Source organism: Acanthopagrus latus, chromosome 21 (assembly GCF_904848185.1).
Source record: "Acanthopagrus latus isolate v.2019 chromosome 21, fAcaLat1.1, whole genome shotgun sequence".
Lineage (NCBI taxonomy): Eukaryota > Metazoa > Chordata > Actinopteri > Spariformes > Sparidae > Acanthopagrus > Acanthopagrus latus.
Window position 1 is genome coordinate 6,860,608 of NC_051059.1, and position 12,434 is coordinate 6,873,041.

At 43.1% G+C, this 12,434-nt stretch overlaps 1 protein-coding gene across 1 annotated transcript; it reads right to left on the minus strand.

Moving 5' to 3' along the window:
• Positions 1–6,064: 6,064 nt before the first annotated feature.
• Positions 6,065–12,186, minus strand: b3gnt5b (UDP-GlcNAc:betaGal beta-1,3-N-acetylglucosaminyltransferase 5b). Its single transcript, XM_037085290.1, has 2 exons — positions 11,961–12,186; positions 6,065–8,286 (listed from the first exon to the last, which is right to left on the minus strand). The coding sequence occupies exon 2, from the start codon at positions 7,979–7,981 to the stop codon at positions 6,818–6,820; it is 1,164 nt and encodes a 387-aa protein (XP_036941185.1). The 5' UTR covers positions 7,982–8,286; positions 11,961–12,186; the 3' UTR covers positions 6,065–6,817.
• Positions 12,187–12,434: the final 248 nt, after the last annotated feature.

A 12,434-nucleotide genomic window follows, 5' to 3' on the forward strand; every position in this document is an offset into this window, starting at 1 on the left:
CCCCTTCTGTTTTTGAACAATGTTTTGTGTGGAAATGAGCAAGAAACTCTGCAGGGACATGTGACAATTTTGTGCCATGGCACCATCTACTGGTGAACTAGCAGACAAATTATGGGGAAAGGGAGCAGGTTGGCTTTTTGATGCTGCACAAGGCCTCTACTCTGAAAATGAAGTGTCGGACATTTCCAGAATGTTTCTAAAATGCCTAAAATGGTTGGTGGAAACATTTGCTGTGATCTATAAACTTAGATAGTTTGGTCCAGTCAGTTGTTTAGGGTGACTGAAGACATTCCTCTTCATGTTAAATACATTTTTAGGAGAATATACTCTAACAAGGTGGGTGAAACATTTTCTGAGTTTCTGATGTCTAATTGTGGACCAACAGCCCTGATCATTACAGTAGCATCAAAGACTGCAGTGTGTTTTATAGTGCAGTGGTTTGATTTGGCCATCCCCTAAAAAAACTTAACCCAAAGGGTACAGCATGGCAAGGAGTAATTTGATTGGCACTAGGGGGCCATGATGGCTAGGGGAAAAAAAAACTTCACCCTGCAAAAGTTAAATGGTAAACCCCAAACGATTTATCTACCATCTCTCTGCAACATCCTGCTGTGGGTGGCCTTTGATGACAGCAGCTGTAGAGGAAAGTTTGCTGGAAGTAGACGAGTAAAGTAGTCTCATACTATGGTCTCTACAGGGATGACGAAGGATGAGTTCACCCAAAATTTTGAATTGAATCATCTGCTCAATCTCATGCTGATGTAAATTTGGGTAAAATTTGTCCGCAAAACATTTCAGGAGCTTCTCAGCAAAACAGCTTTGCCGCATTCTCCTAAACAAGAGTAGATTGGAACTTGTTTTGAAATGTAAAAAACATATGGCTTCATACAGGCTCTTTGGTGGACTACTCATGAGGGTGAGCTGGTAATGACTGAATTTTTATTTTTGGGTGGCCTTATCCTTTAAATCCACCTTTGGAATATGTGTCAACATGGAATTTGATAGTGTCACCTTTCTGATATCAATAGTATTGCTAGACTACTAGTAATGCTACTGATATTAGTAATGATATATAAATACTAGTATTTTTAATACTGGTATAACTAGTAATGCTCAAGTGACTCACAACATGAGCGATTAAAAGATGGAGCATACTTTATCCACAATGCAACTGCAGCCCTGACTGTTCAAAAAAGGTGTTACATGCCAGTAGCGGCTACTGTAGCCTTGATCTGTTGACCTCAAGCAGACATGAAGAGCTTGTGCTTCCAAATCTGACTCAAGTGACATCACATGAGGCGATTATATTTCTTAGTTTGCAACATTACCCCATAGTTATTGTAGGCAAAATATTAAAATCTGAGTCTGAACTTCTCCAAAACGACATAGTGCCCCTTTGGACATAAAATACGCCTGGCTCTGTGCACAGAACAGAGTTAATAAGTTACAGCGGCATTCACAAATTCCTCAGCACAACTGTGCACCGCTGTTGATCAGAAGTGATAATGCCGGCTCGATTCTCTACTCCAGCCTGCAGCTTTTGGTACCATCCAGAAATATCATCTGCCTTAGTAAAATACTCTGTCAGACTTCATCTTCAGTCAGCTTTCACAAGGTTGTTCCAGTGACACATTTGCCGAGCTCCTGAGGAAGTCCTTTGATCGCTTATCTATAGTTGCACCAGTGCATGCAATTGTCTGCACAAGAGATAAGCGGGGTTAAATAGCAAGTAATACAAAGTGGAACAGATGAGATGCTCAGCACGTAGTTCGAGGCATCAAACATTAATAATCATACATTTTCAGCTCAAGGATGAAATCTATGTATCTTGGTCCAGTCTATCTATCTAGTTTATCTATGTGCTGGGACCCTATTTGTACTTTTGCTGAAATTTGGTGCTGTTCTGAGCATTATCTGTGGCTATGAGTGGCTTTTTGATGGCAGTTTCTTGGTTGGAGTCATGTATTGTTGTCGTGAGGTCTTTTCCTGAGATTGCTAAACCTACATAAGCTAGTGGTCGGAAAACTTGATCTCTCGAGGAGGGGGGTCTTACTCTGTGTCACGGTGTGTTAGGCCATGGATTAAACTTACACCGCAATATCCAGTGCACATACAGTGCAAGCCACACAACAGTCACCTGGTCTTGCCTCAAGAGCCGGCTGCGTTGTTCTCACGCACTCACATTTCACAATAGTGACTGTTAGATTGCAATTCCCTATGAAGTCGCAGTGTTGTGAAACAGTAGGTTTTTATGCACACGCAGAAATATCTCATGACTAATTACTTTAAAGGCTGTCCTATATATTACACACTCCTGATCAACATTTTAAGACCAGTTGAAACATTGCAAGAATTTACATTTTGCACTGTCGGATCTTAAAAAGGTGCTAATTAGTGTTTCAAAATGCCTCCAACCTCAGCTGCGCTGCGAGAGGCCTCACTTATGCGGCTCAACAAGCCGACCACGATCAACGAGAGAAAGCTTTTTTGGCTTTTGCCATCAGGAGGTCATGACAGTGTGAGTGCCTGACAGAAAATGACATTGAATCCACATTTTTTGCGCAGATTTTGGCTTTTAAAAGCTGTGGTCTTAAACTTTTGGTCAGCTGATGAACAGTCTATTTCAGTTTAATTGTTGTTTTCAATAAATTGCTTACGTCACTCCCAGCTCATCTCTTTTTGCATTTTGAAACTCAGAACCTTTTTAAGATCCAACAGTGCAAAATAAGCCCTTAGAGGATGTCATTGTTCCTCATTCACAGAGTGTAGCAATCATGTTCACCCTCAGCTTGCGCACCAGCGGTTGCGTGAACCTGTTCCTCTTTGTGATCTCAGTGATTTTCAAGAGGGCAAAAAGCAACTTCTATATAAGATCGATTTTGACATTTACAAGATGTAAAGTAGTAAGAAGACAGAGCCAGGCCAGCTGTTTCCCCTCTGGAGTCAGGGATGAACAGCAAGATCTTAGTTTAGTTTAAAACAAACCTAAATCTTGTTCCCAGTCACCAGGGTACAATTATGAAGCAATCAAATTATTTGGAAATTCTGTTTTTTCTTCTTTGTGACGAGAAGACAGTCGTAGGCTACGTCAGTGACCGTCCTCCTTCAATGGCTAGTTTGACGTTCTTTCTTTGCTTAAAGTAAGTTAAGAAGGCCAGTACCACCCTCGCATCTTTGTGCAAGAGATAGCAGGCGGTTAGCGTAGCTTAGCATAAAGTCTGGATACGGGGTGTTAGCTCGGCCTGGCTCTGTCCACAGTACCAAAGAAACCACCAGGTAGTTTGACATGTATGCACATTTGGCAACATGTGTGAACGGTGTCACATCTGTACGTTCATCCCAGCTGAGCTTACCTAACCACAAGAGAGACTCATTTGTACATTTCCCTTGAGAGCTTGTTATAACTGTCCTTAAGTTCTGTTTTTCCTGTTTCCATAAATACGTATGTTTTTAATAAGCTGTATTCATAGCTCGGCCGTGGGCCTCGGCTGGTGCAGCGACCAGTACAGTCTGCATCTATACTTGGTCAACTCTCTCAACACCATTATTTTGCAAAGCCGCCTTTTTGGGAAATGACCAAAGGTGACGCTCATTGTTCTGATGACTTTTAGCAGCTGACTCACCGTGAGCGGACTCACAGCAACCACGTGGTTAAATCCAAAAATAACAAAGCGGTTCCAAGCTTCAAGGGGAATTAGACTACACAGCTCACACACTGTACATGACACGATCAGATTTTGTCATTCAAATGAGCATAATTGCATATTTTCCATCTTTGAAGGAGCACTATGTAGTTTGGAGGAAGACATTTCAACCAGAAGAGACAGCTCCTCACTGGCAGAGTTTTTATTCAGACTAGATAAAAACACTCTCTGTGTGTTCTCAGTAAACAAACGGACCTTAAAGCACAGCACAGTTTAATGCCGTTTTACTTTGTTTACATGCGGCGGACCCTGCCACTTTTCGAGCCTCCAACAGTGTTCCGGGGACCTCAATTTCCACTGAGAACAGATAAATGGTTCGTATAGTTGCCTCATTAATATTGTACACCTCTGAGAGGTCAAATTTATTCTCCGAAACTACATAGTGCCCCTTTAAGTTGATATTAACCAAAGGGCAATTTAAAACACTGTCAGTTGAAGCATCTCCATTGGGCAGATGCAGGCGGCTGGTTGTGTTTTTAAGGCCCGTCTGAGTCCTCGGTGTGAATTATTCTTCTTTATACGTTGCCTTGGAAACAGAGCAGCTGTTTGGAGAACAGCTAATCCAGGTAACACCGCGCTTCGAGATGAGGTGCCATAAATACACACATATGCGATTCGCAGCGAGGCGAGGTGAAGTCAGGGGTGGGCGACATTTCCGTGACCTTAAAGTGGCAGAGACGCGCTGTTTATTTAGTGATATTAAAAAGACAGTTTGATATTCACTGAGACGAGATTTGTGGAAAATGCAATACTATCAGAGCGGAAACGTGACCGTCGCTGCAGCAGAAATGAGGATATACAATGCTGCAGGGAATGAACGGTGGAGATGAATAAAGGAGCAGTGACAATATAATACAGTAGATAAATCATGCTGCAACTTCAGTGGTGTGTGAGAGTGAAAATCCCAGTTCTGCCTTGGCTTATTTGAAAACTGAAAAAAAAAAAAAAAAAAAAAAAGAGCACCAGATTCATTTGAAGGGCCCGTGACATTTATCTTGCGCCCGTCGGGCACTGACAGAGGACCAGCCTCAGTTATTACTGCGAGCAGCGTGCCAGATGCCTCCGTGGATCAGACACTCTGAACGCTGATGACTTTCTGGCCAGTGCCGGGGGTATTTTTGGCCCCGGCGTATCACATGTCAGACGCCTCAATCAGAATCGCAGTGAGCAGTGTTACACCACACACTCTCCCTCACTTCGCCTCTAAGGATGGGTTTCGGGCAGTAAACTGTCGAGCACGTTCATGCAAATGTTTGCACCTCTGCTCAAATGAGGACGGTGTTGCACCTCCACCTGCTCTGCTGCTCTGCAAACTTGTTGCACCGGGTGACATGGAGCAAACGCATGCAGGGATTGTGTGAGAATCAGTATAATAATTGGCATTACATGCACATGTTTTCAGTGCCTTGCTTGCTTGTACGCATGCACTTTATCTCTAGCAGCACGGTGGTTTTTAATGCTTTCACCGAAACTGAATGTGGCCAAAGTAACAGGAAAAACCTGTGGGTTAGAAGCTGGTGTGGGGTTTTTTACCCCCCTTTTTTTCAGCAGAAACTGTTTGAGTGATAAAATGACAATACACCTTGATTTTATCATGTTTTTTGCCCCACTGAACCTTATAGAAGCACTCCTCATGAAGAATTTTCGACAGGAAAGTTGATTTATCGTCACTTTTTAAGCACTTTTTCTGTTCCTGCAATTCAAACTCGCGCAAGTCACTAAAGACAAAAGCTTAAACATCTGAACTGTGCTCATTAGTAGCCTATTCTGTTTCCCACCATTTCGAGTCTACGTGCTAAGCTAAGCTAACCTGGCAGAACAAAAGAGTAGTGAAAAGTGTAAAAAACAGATTATAGTTGTTGTTAGAACTATCATTAATTCCATTTACCTTAGAGGGCTGAATACTGGCTGAGATAACTTTTTTTTTTTTTTTTTGCCATTGTTAGCAACAGAACTTAAGAATAAAAATACATTACATGGTATTCTGCGCATAAAAACATAAAACAGTTCAAATGTCCACAGACAGAAGAGAGACTGTACTGTATGAGACTTATTCAATGAGATGTAATAAGACAGATGTGCCCTTTAAGCAGTAGCCTTTATTCTATAGCTTTGACAGCCGCTGTTATGCTGAACAGTCATTTTGGATTTTGGATTTGGGGTTGGTGAGATGTGTCCCACTTTCACTACCGTACCATATCTCTTGGCCAGGTGCAGCAACCAATGTGTTGAAACAGTTGCTCTGAAATGTACCGGTGCCTTTATATTTAAAAGACATGTGCAGTTAAACCAGTGAAACTGTTTCCTGACAGACATTTCTCCACCAACACACTGACATTAATGAGCACTCCTAACAATAATAATAAAACACTTTGACTTTTTATTTAATTAAAAAACATGTTTATGTCACAAATGTCACAAATTTGATTACAAAAAAGGGATCTTACACCAACAAAATTGCCAAGTTAGAACACTTTGTTGCCCATCATTACTTCATCATTCTCTCAGCACGGGAGCTGTTCGTAATTCTGCTTCACTGTGAGGAATTTTGCACTTCATGACGTGGAGACATTTTAAGGGCTGGTACGTAACTGACCCACAGGATATTGTTCTTACGCTGACTCACACATCACTAACTATCACATCACATCTAAATGTTACTTTTGCTCCGCATCGTCATATCAGACACACAGACCTCCAACACCGTAGGTCCCCAGTCGTTTTTTAAAAGCGTAGAGGGGATGTTGAAAATGTTTTTTTGTATCATAGCAGTGGAAGGGTTCAAAATCCAAGACAGTATTTATCAAGTGGCTGAAATTGGAAATACATGAGTTTATTTATCAAAATAAGGACTACCTCACAGACAACCAGGACTACCTCATGATTAAACCAACGAGACTCGAGGTCACTGACGTGTTGACGATCTCTAACAGTGACAAACGTGGACCGCCTGGCCTCTTTGCCTCTGGAAACACAAAACACTCGCTCCAGTGTTATGACATTGGTGTCCGACTGAAGGGACTGAGGTAATATTCACAGCGATGATCCTCTTTTATTTACGACCTGTGACACACTCCCTCACACACTGACACCCACACAAACCTGAAGGGATACTACAAAAAGGCTGCTTTACAAGGGTAAGTGTTAAAATAGTAAGGTTTACAAAGGAGAGACATTTTCACGGCAGTGCAATACAGCCTCCCTATGAGTCCGGAGGTCCTCTGTTTCACCTGTGGGTGGGTCGCTGCTTTCCACAGGTCGTAGATATCCTCCACGTGTCCATGTGAGGTCATCATCTGGTCATAAATACAAGGGTGGTATGGCGCTTTGCCCTCACCTGAGAAATAGACGTGCTCCTGCGGTGACACACCGATGGCGTTGGCGCAGATGCCCATGAACACATCGTCTATGTAAATGGTGGCGTTCAGGGTCAACGTGGCTTGGTAGATTTTGTCCGCTACGTCCCCGGAGACAACGTACCCAGCCCCGGCTGTGTAGTCGGGGTAGGACAACCACTGGTACATCTCAAAGGGGACGTAGTACTTGCTGTCTTTGCTGCGGATTGGTGGCGCCCCTCTGTGCACACGACCAATCCAAAAGTCTGAGACGCCTCTGCTGCTCACGTCCTGCAGGTAGCTCACCAAGTTGGGCATGTGGACGAAGATGTCGTCGTCGGCAGTCATAAGGAAGCGGGCATGTGCGCAGCGGCTGTGCATCCAGTGGAACTGCAGGATCAGCTTCAGTGTCAGGTTGTGGAAGGAGTCCAAAAAGTCTTGCTGGATTAAATCGCCATGGAGATGGTCCTCGTGGACAAGCTGTTCCTGGAAACCGACCCCACTCCTCTTGCTCCACGAGGGCTCGTCCTTCTTGGTTTGAAGCGCTCCCAAGGCGAACACCACCTTGACTGTCACTCCCAGCTCATTTTGGATGTAGGTCTCATTACCCCAGGTGGATCTGATGGCATTTCGCCTCTCAATGTTCTCTGGGGACGTTTTGACAAAGAGGAGGAGGAGGACGTCCTTGTTCGCGCACTTATCTGGGTGGTCCAGCAGGTAGCGGAAGTTGCTGAAGCTTTTGGCCTGCTCTCGTGGGATGGTGAGGCTCTTGTTGATGTAGGTGAAGCGGTTGACCAGGTAGCGATAGGAGTACGACTTGACGTGGTTGACAACACTGTTGTCCAGTTGCTCCCAGCAAACCATCACCACTGACAGCACCAAGCAGGTGGTCATCAGCTGCACACACTGGCATCTTCGTATCCGGCGGAAATTCACGAACATCCTGGAATCTTGTCAGCCAGTGGCGGTGGTCCCTGTCTGGTTGGTGATGGTGGTGAAGCAGCTAGTGTGTGCAAAGGAGGAGGTGAGATGATTGTTGGTGAGGTTGTGGAGGTTGAGAGTGTCGTTCCAGTGCCTCAGAGCAGCACTTGGTGGGTCTTCCATCCTAGGCTTTCCGCATTCAGCAGGAGGCACGTGTGAGTGTCACTGGGTCTGCTGGGAAACATCCACCCTCGCAGCAGAATCACTGAGTCGCTTATAATCGCCAGGCAACGGGAGACTCATCTTTCACCCATGAAGCTGTTGACCTAAAGCAGAGAGAAGAGAGATAGTTGATGCTTTATGAAACGTGAGTGCAACCTCAAAGGAGGAGGTGGAAACAAAAGAATACACGTTTTCTCAATGATACGGTTGAACTGTTTCTGTCCGTGTTAAGGTGGTGTTTTTCATGAGCAGCTGCCTCATGTACAGCTTTTTTTTTTTTTTTCACTCAACTTGATCTACACTGATCTGCCACAACATCACAAGCATTTATAGTGAAATGAATGACATCTGTCATCCAGTACAATGCAGTGTTCTGCTGGGAAAACATAGGTCCTAGAATTCAAGGGGATGCCACTTGACACGCACCACCCATCCAAACACTGTTGTGAACCAAGTAGACGCCCTCATAGCAACAACACTTGACAGCAGAAAAACTGAAAGGTGTTGGTTGGATCCCCAAATTCACTAGATCCCAACCTGTGGAAGTATCTGTGGGACGAGTCCGTTCTAAGGAGGCCCCACCCAGAAACCCACAGGACCCAAAGGATCCACTGCCAACATCCCCATGCTAGACACCACAGGACACCCCCAGAGGACTTATGTCCATGCCTTAATGGATCTGCAAGAGGAACTTAATATTGTAGATGATGGGTGTATAGAGACACACAGACAACACAGGCTAAAATAAATGAAACTATACTGGACTAATAACACAATTTAATGTTAATTTTCAGTAAACACCAAATAAAGACCATAATGATTAAAATCATCTTGAGTCACTACTCGCTTCAGGTTTTGAAATGTCCCTAAAAGAATGAGTCAGAGGAAGTTGAGGTCAGTTGCACATTCAGCAAGACGTGGTTAGAGTCAGAGTGAACACGGTGCACTGCCAAATCTATATTGTGACAGAATGATCTTTTTTGGTGAATGCAAATGTGTTCAAGTATTTATACACATGGCTGTCACTCTGTGAGAGCAGAGACACGTCTGTGCTGTAAAGTGCTGCAACAACACAAGGAAACCCACAACTGATTAAGATCAGATGTGAAGGTGCTGGGAGTCAGCCTCCAGTGAAGTCAAAACGTATAAACGCATCATAAAAAGTGTGAAAAAATAGCTATCGAATTATCATTTTTTTGGGTGACTTTACACAGGAAGTCAGTCAATTAAGGGAAACCTTGGATCACAATACAAAACAACAAAAGCTAGCAGGTGATCAAATATGTTGTTGAACCTTTATAAATTTGCCCAGTGTCCCTCTGGATTGTAGAGCGGCAATTGGCCAACATAGCAGAAAACAGTAGGATCCACCTCTTTTACAGGGTTCTCTGTCCTGATTGGATGAAGTGGGACACCAGAGCAGATCTTTTCTTTTACTAACATGGCTTACTGACCCAGCAATTTAACTCTTATTTTAATAAAGATATATCACTTAGAGCAGCTTTAATTTTCATTATGGGCCCTCAAATAGGAAAGGTTTGGGCACCAATGGCATGAACATTATGATTTGTGAATTAAACACCTTTATAAAGTTAAAAAAAAAAAAAAAAAAAAAAGATTCAGAAAGAGAAAGCACATGCTTAGATCATGTGCAAGAACAGCAAAACAACTAAAGCTACTCTAAACCAGGGCGCTTTTTGTGGTTAGACCTGAACTCGGCATCTGACTCTCACTTGTATTCAGTGTTTCGATGCTAGCTGAAAAAGTCAAACGTTAGTGGGTGGGGTAAAAGGGGAGGGGCGGAGCGGGGGTGGGGGGGTGCTTGGGGTGACTGAATGCAAAAGCCAACACAGCAAATGTAGCAATGCAAGCCAGTCCATAATGGAGGGGTTTAGGGTGCAGACGCACTGAAATCGCTGAGAGTCATGGAAAGCGTTCGGACACAATGGACAGGCTCGGCAGCAACAAAGCAGGACGAGAATAACCTGCTTCCGGCCGGGCCTGGGCTGAAACCAAGGGGGGATCATGATGGGCACGGGGCCTGGGACTCCCACCGCACCCCGAGAGCTTTTTAAACATCATTGGATGGCCTGTGCCTAATGGGGTCATTGGCTCAGAATGGCTCTCCTTTCTCTGTGTCTGAAAATGAGAAATTCTGCCACTCACCACACCTCTGGTTCACATCAGCCTCCTGTTTTTACACACACTCACTGAGTGGTGCTATGTTTTATAGTTCTTTTCCCAACATCAGCCAATACTTCATTTTACAGCCTACCTGTCATATGCAAGTAATATATTCTTCTTCTAGTCAGTGATTTTACAGCAAGTCATAGATTGTTTACAGGAGATAAGCACAGACGTCTGTTGGACTGTGACCTGTACATGTAACATTAAAATGGGCAAAAAGCAGGGCTGATGAGCATTTGGCAGGAGGACCAGTCACACCGCATCCATAAAGGACTTCCGATGCTCACGACATTAAAATATAACATAAAAAAACAAAACATTCAACAGCAACATTTTTCTGGAAACAACTTCTCTGTTGAGATGGGTTTTTATATGGACTATTATTTCAGCAGAGAGTAGTAAAGATGCAAATTGTCCCTGATAAGTGAAAGGGACACTATTTCTAAAAAATTGTTGAATTTCTAATGTGTTATTTGAAGTTTCATTCACCACCAATTGTATGAGGACGGAGGCAAAAATACACGCTACATGGAAATTTGAGAGAACGATCTGCATTGAATGATTTTTTATTTTATGCCATAACAAACAAAATAGGCAAACTTTTTTCGTTTTCATGACAGAATAAACTGAATAAACAATACTGACCCTAAAAGACAACATCATTTCATACTGCTTTACTTTGCAAACTGTGTTCTGGGACCTTATTTTCCTCTGAGAACAGCCTGTTTATTCAGTGATGGAAAGAATAAATATTTCTAGTATTATTGTTTGTGTTATTACCTCATAAATATTGTAGATATTAAAATTCTGTGTGTGCATTTCTTCTCCAAAATGGCATGTTGCCCCCTTAAGTAATTTTTATTTTATTTTATTATTATTATTTGGTTGGACTGGTCCTTTAAGGACAATACATGTCTGGCTGTCCGGTCCCATAACATGCTTTTTATTCTGGCTTTGTTTTATATCTCAAATACATATTTACACACTAAATTAGAGTACAGTTAACAGAAAATCTAATATATTTTTTAAAATGTTGTGACACTCTTTTTGGGGGGAAAAAATGCAAACTTCCTTAAAAAAGTTTTGTTTTTGTTTTTTAAAAAAAATACAAGTGAGACCTGACTATCTAATTTGTTAAAGAAAATCTAGAGCAAACACCAGCAGGCAAAGAGAGCTCATATGAGAGGTGCACAGCCAACATTGTTAGCAGCCCCTAGTGAGTTTGGTGTTTATCCTGCCGCTCTGTACTACTTTGAAATTGTCTCTATTTTAAATATTTCTCTACCGCATCACCTCGTGTCTTGTGTGTCTGTGATCTGCTATCTTCTCATATTATTGACTAAAGGTGTTGCCTCTATCTCAAACAGGCCGTTCTGCTGTCAGTCTCTGTCTGAGAGCCATACTGCATTACACCAACACTGAGAGCATTTACAAATACAAGTCCTCACTCCTCAGCTGCATCTAAAACAAGCGCCGAGAAAGTGAACCCCCCCCAGCATATTTCAAAAGTCACCATTTGTATAAATAGATTTAGAAACAGACAGAGGGAGGGAGCACACCATCAGAGTGATCACCAAGCAGCAACACTTACTGGCAAAAGAAAAATAAAGTGAGTTCGAGTCAGAGGTCTCGGTCTCCTCTCCGCAGTGAGTCGTCTCCTCTGAAGCAGGCATCAATCCCTCGGTGAACCATCAGAACCCAGAACCCTAGTTTTCTCTGATCCTTCCTCTGCCCTCTGAGTGTGTGTGTGACCGTAGTGTGCTTGTTAATGTGTCCGTTGCCTTGGTTCTTTCCCTCTCCCTTCCTCTTTCAGTGTGGGGGTGGCCTGGCAGGCTGTGTAGGTGTTGAGAGAGAGAGAGAGAGAGAGAGAGAGAGAGAGAGAAGGGGGGGGGAGTAAATGATGAAAGAAGGCGCGCCCTCTCTGGGCCTCATCTATGTGCTCTGAGCGACACGCAAAAGACGTGATAACAGAACAATATCAGAGTCAGTCTCAGATAAGAGTTGTCGTTCGATAGAAAAACCCGATTCCTTCTAATGTTGCTTATTTCTAACTGTTTCAGATCTT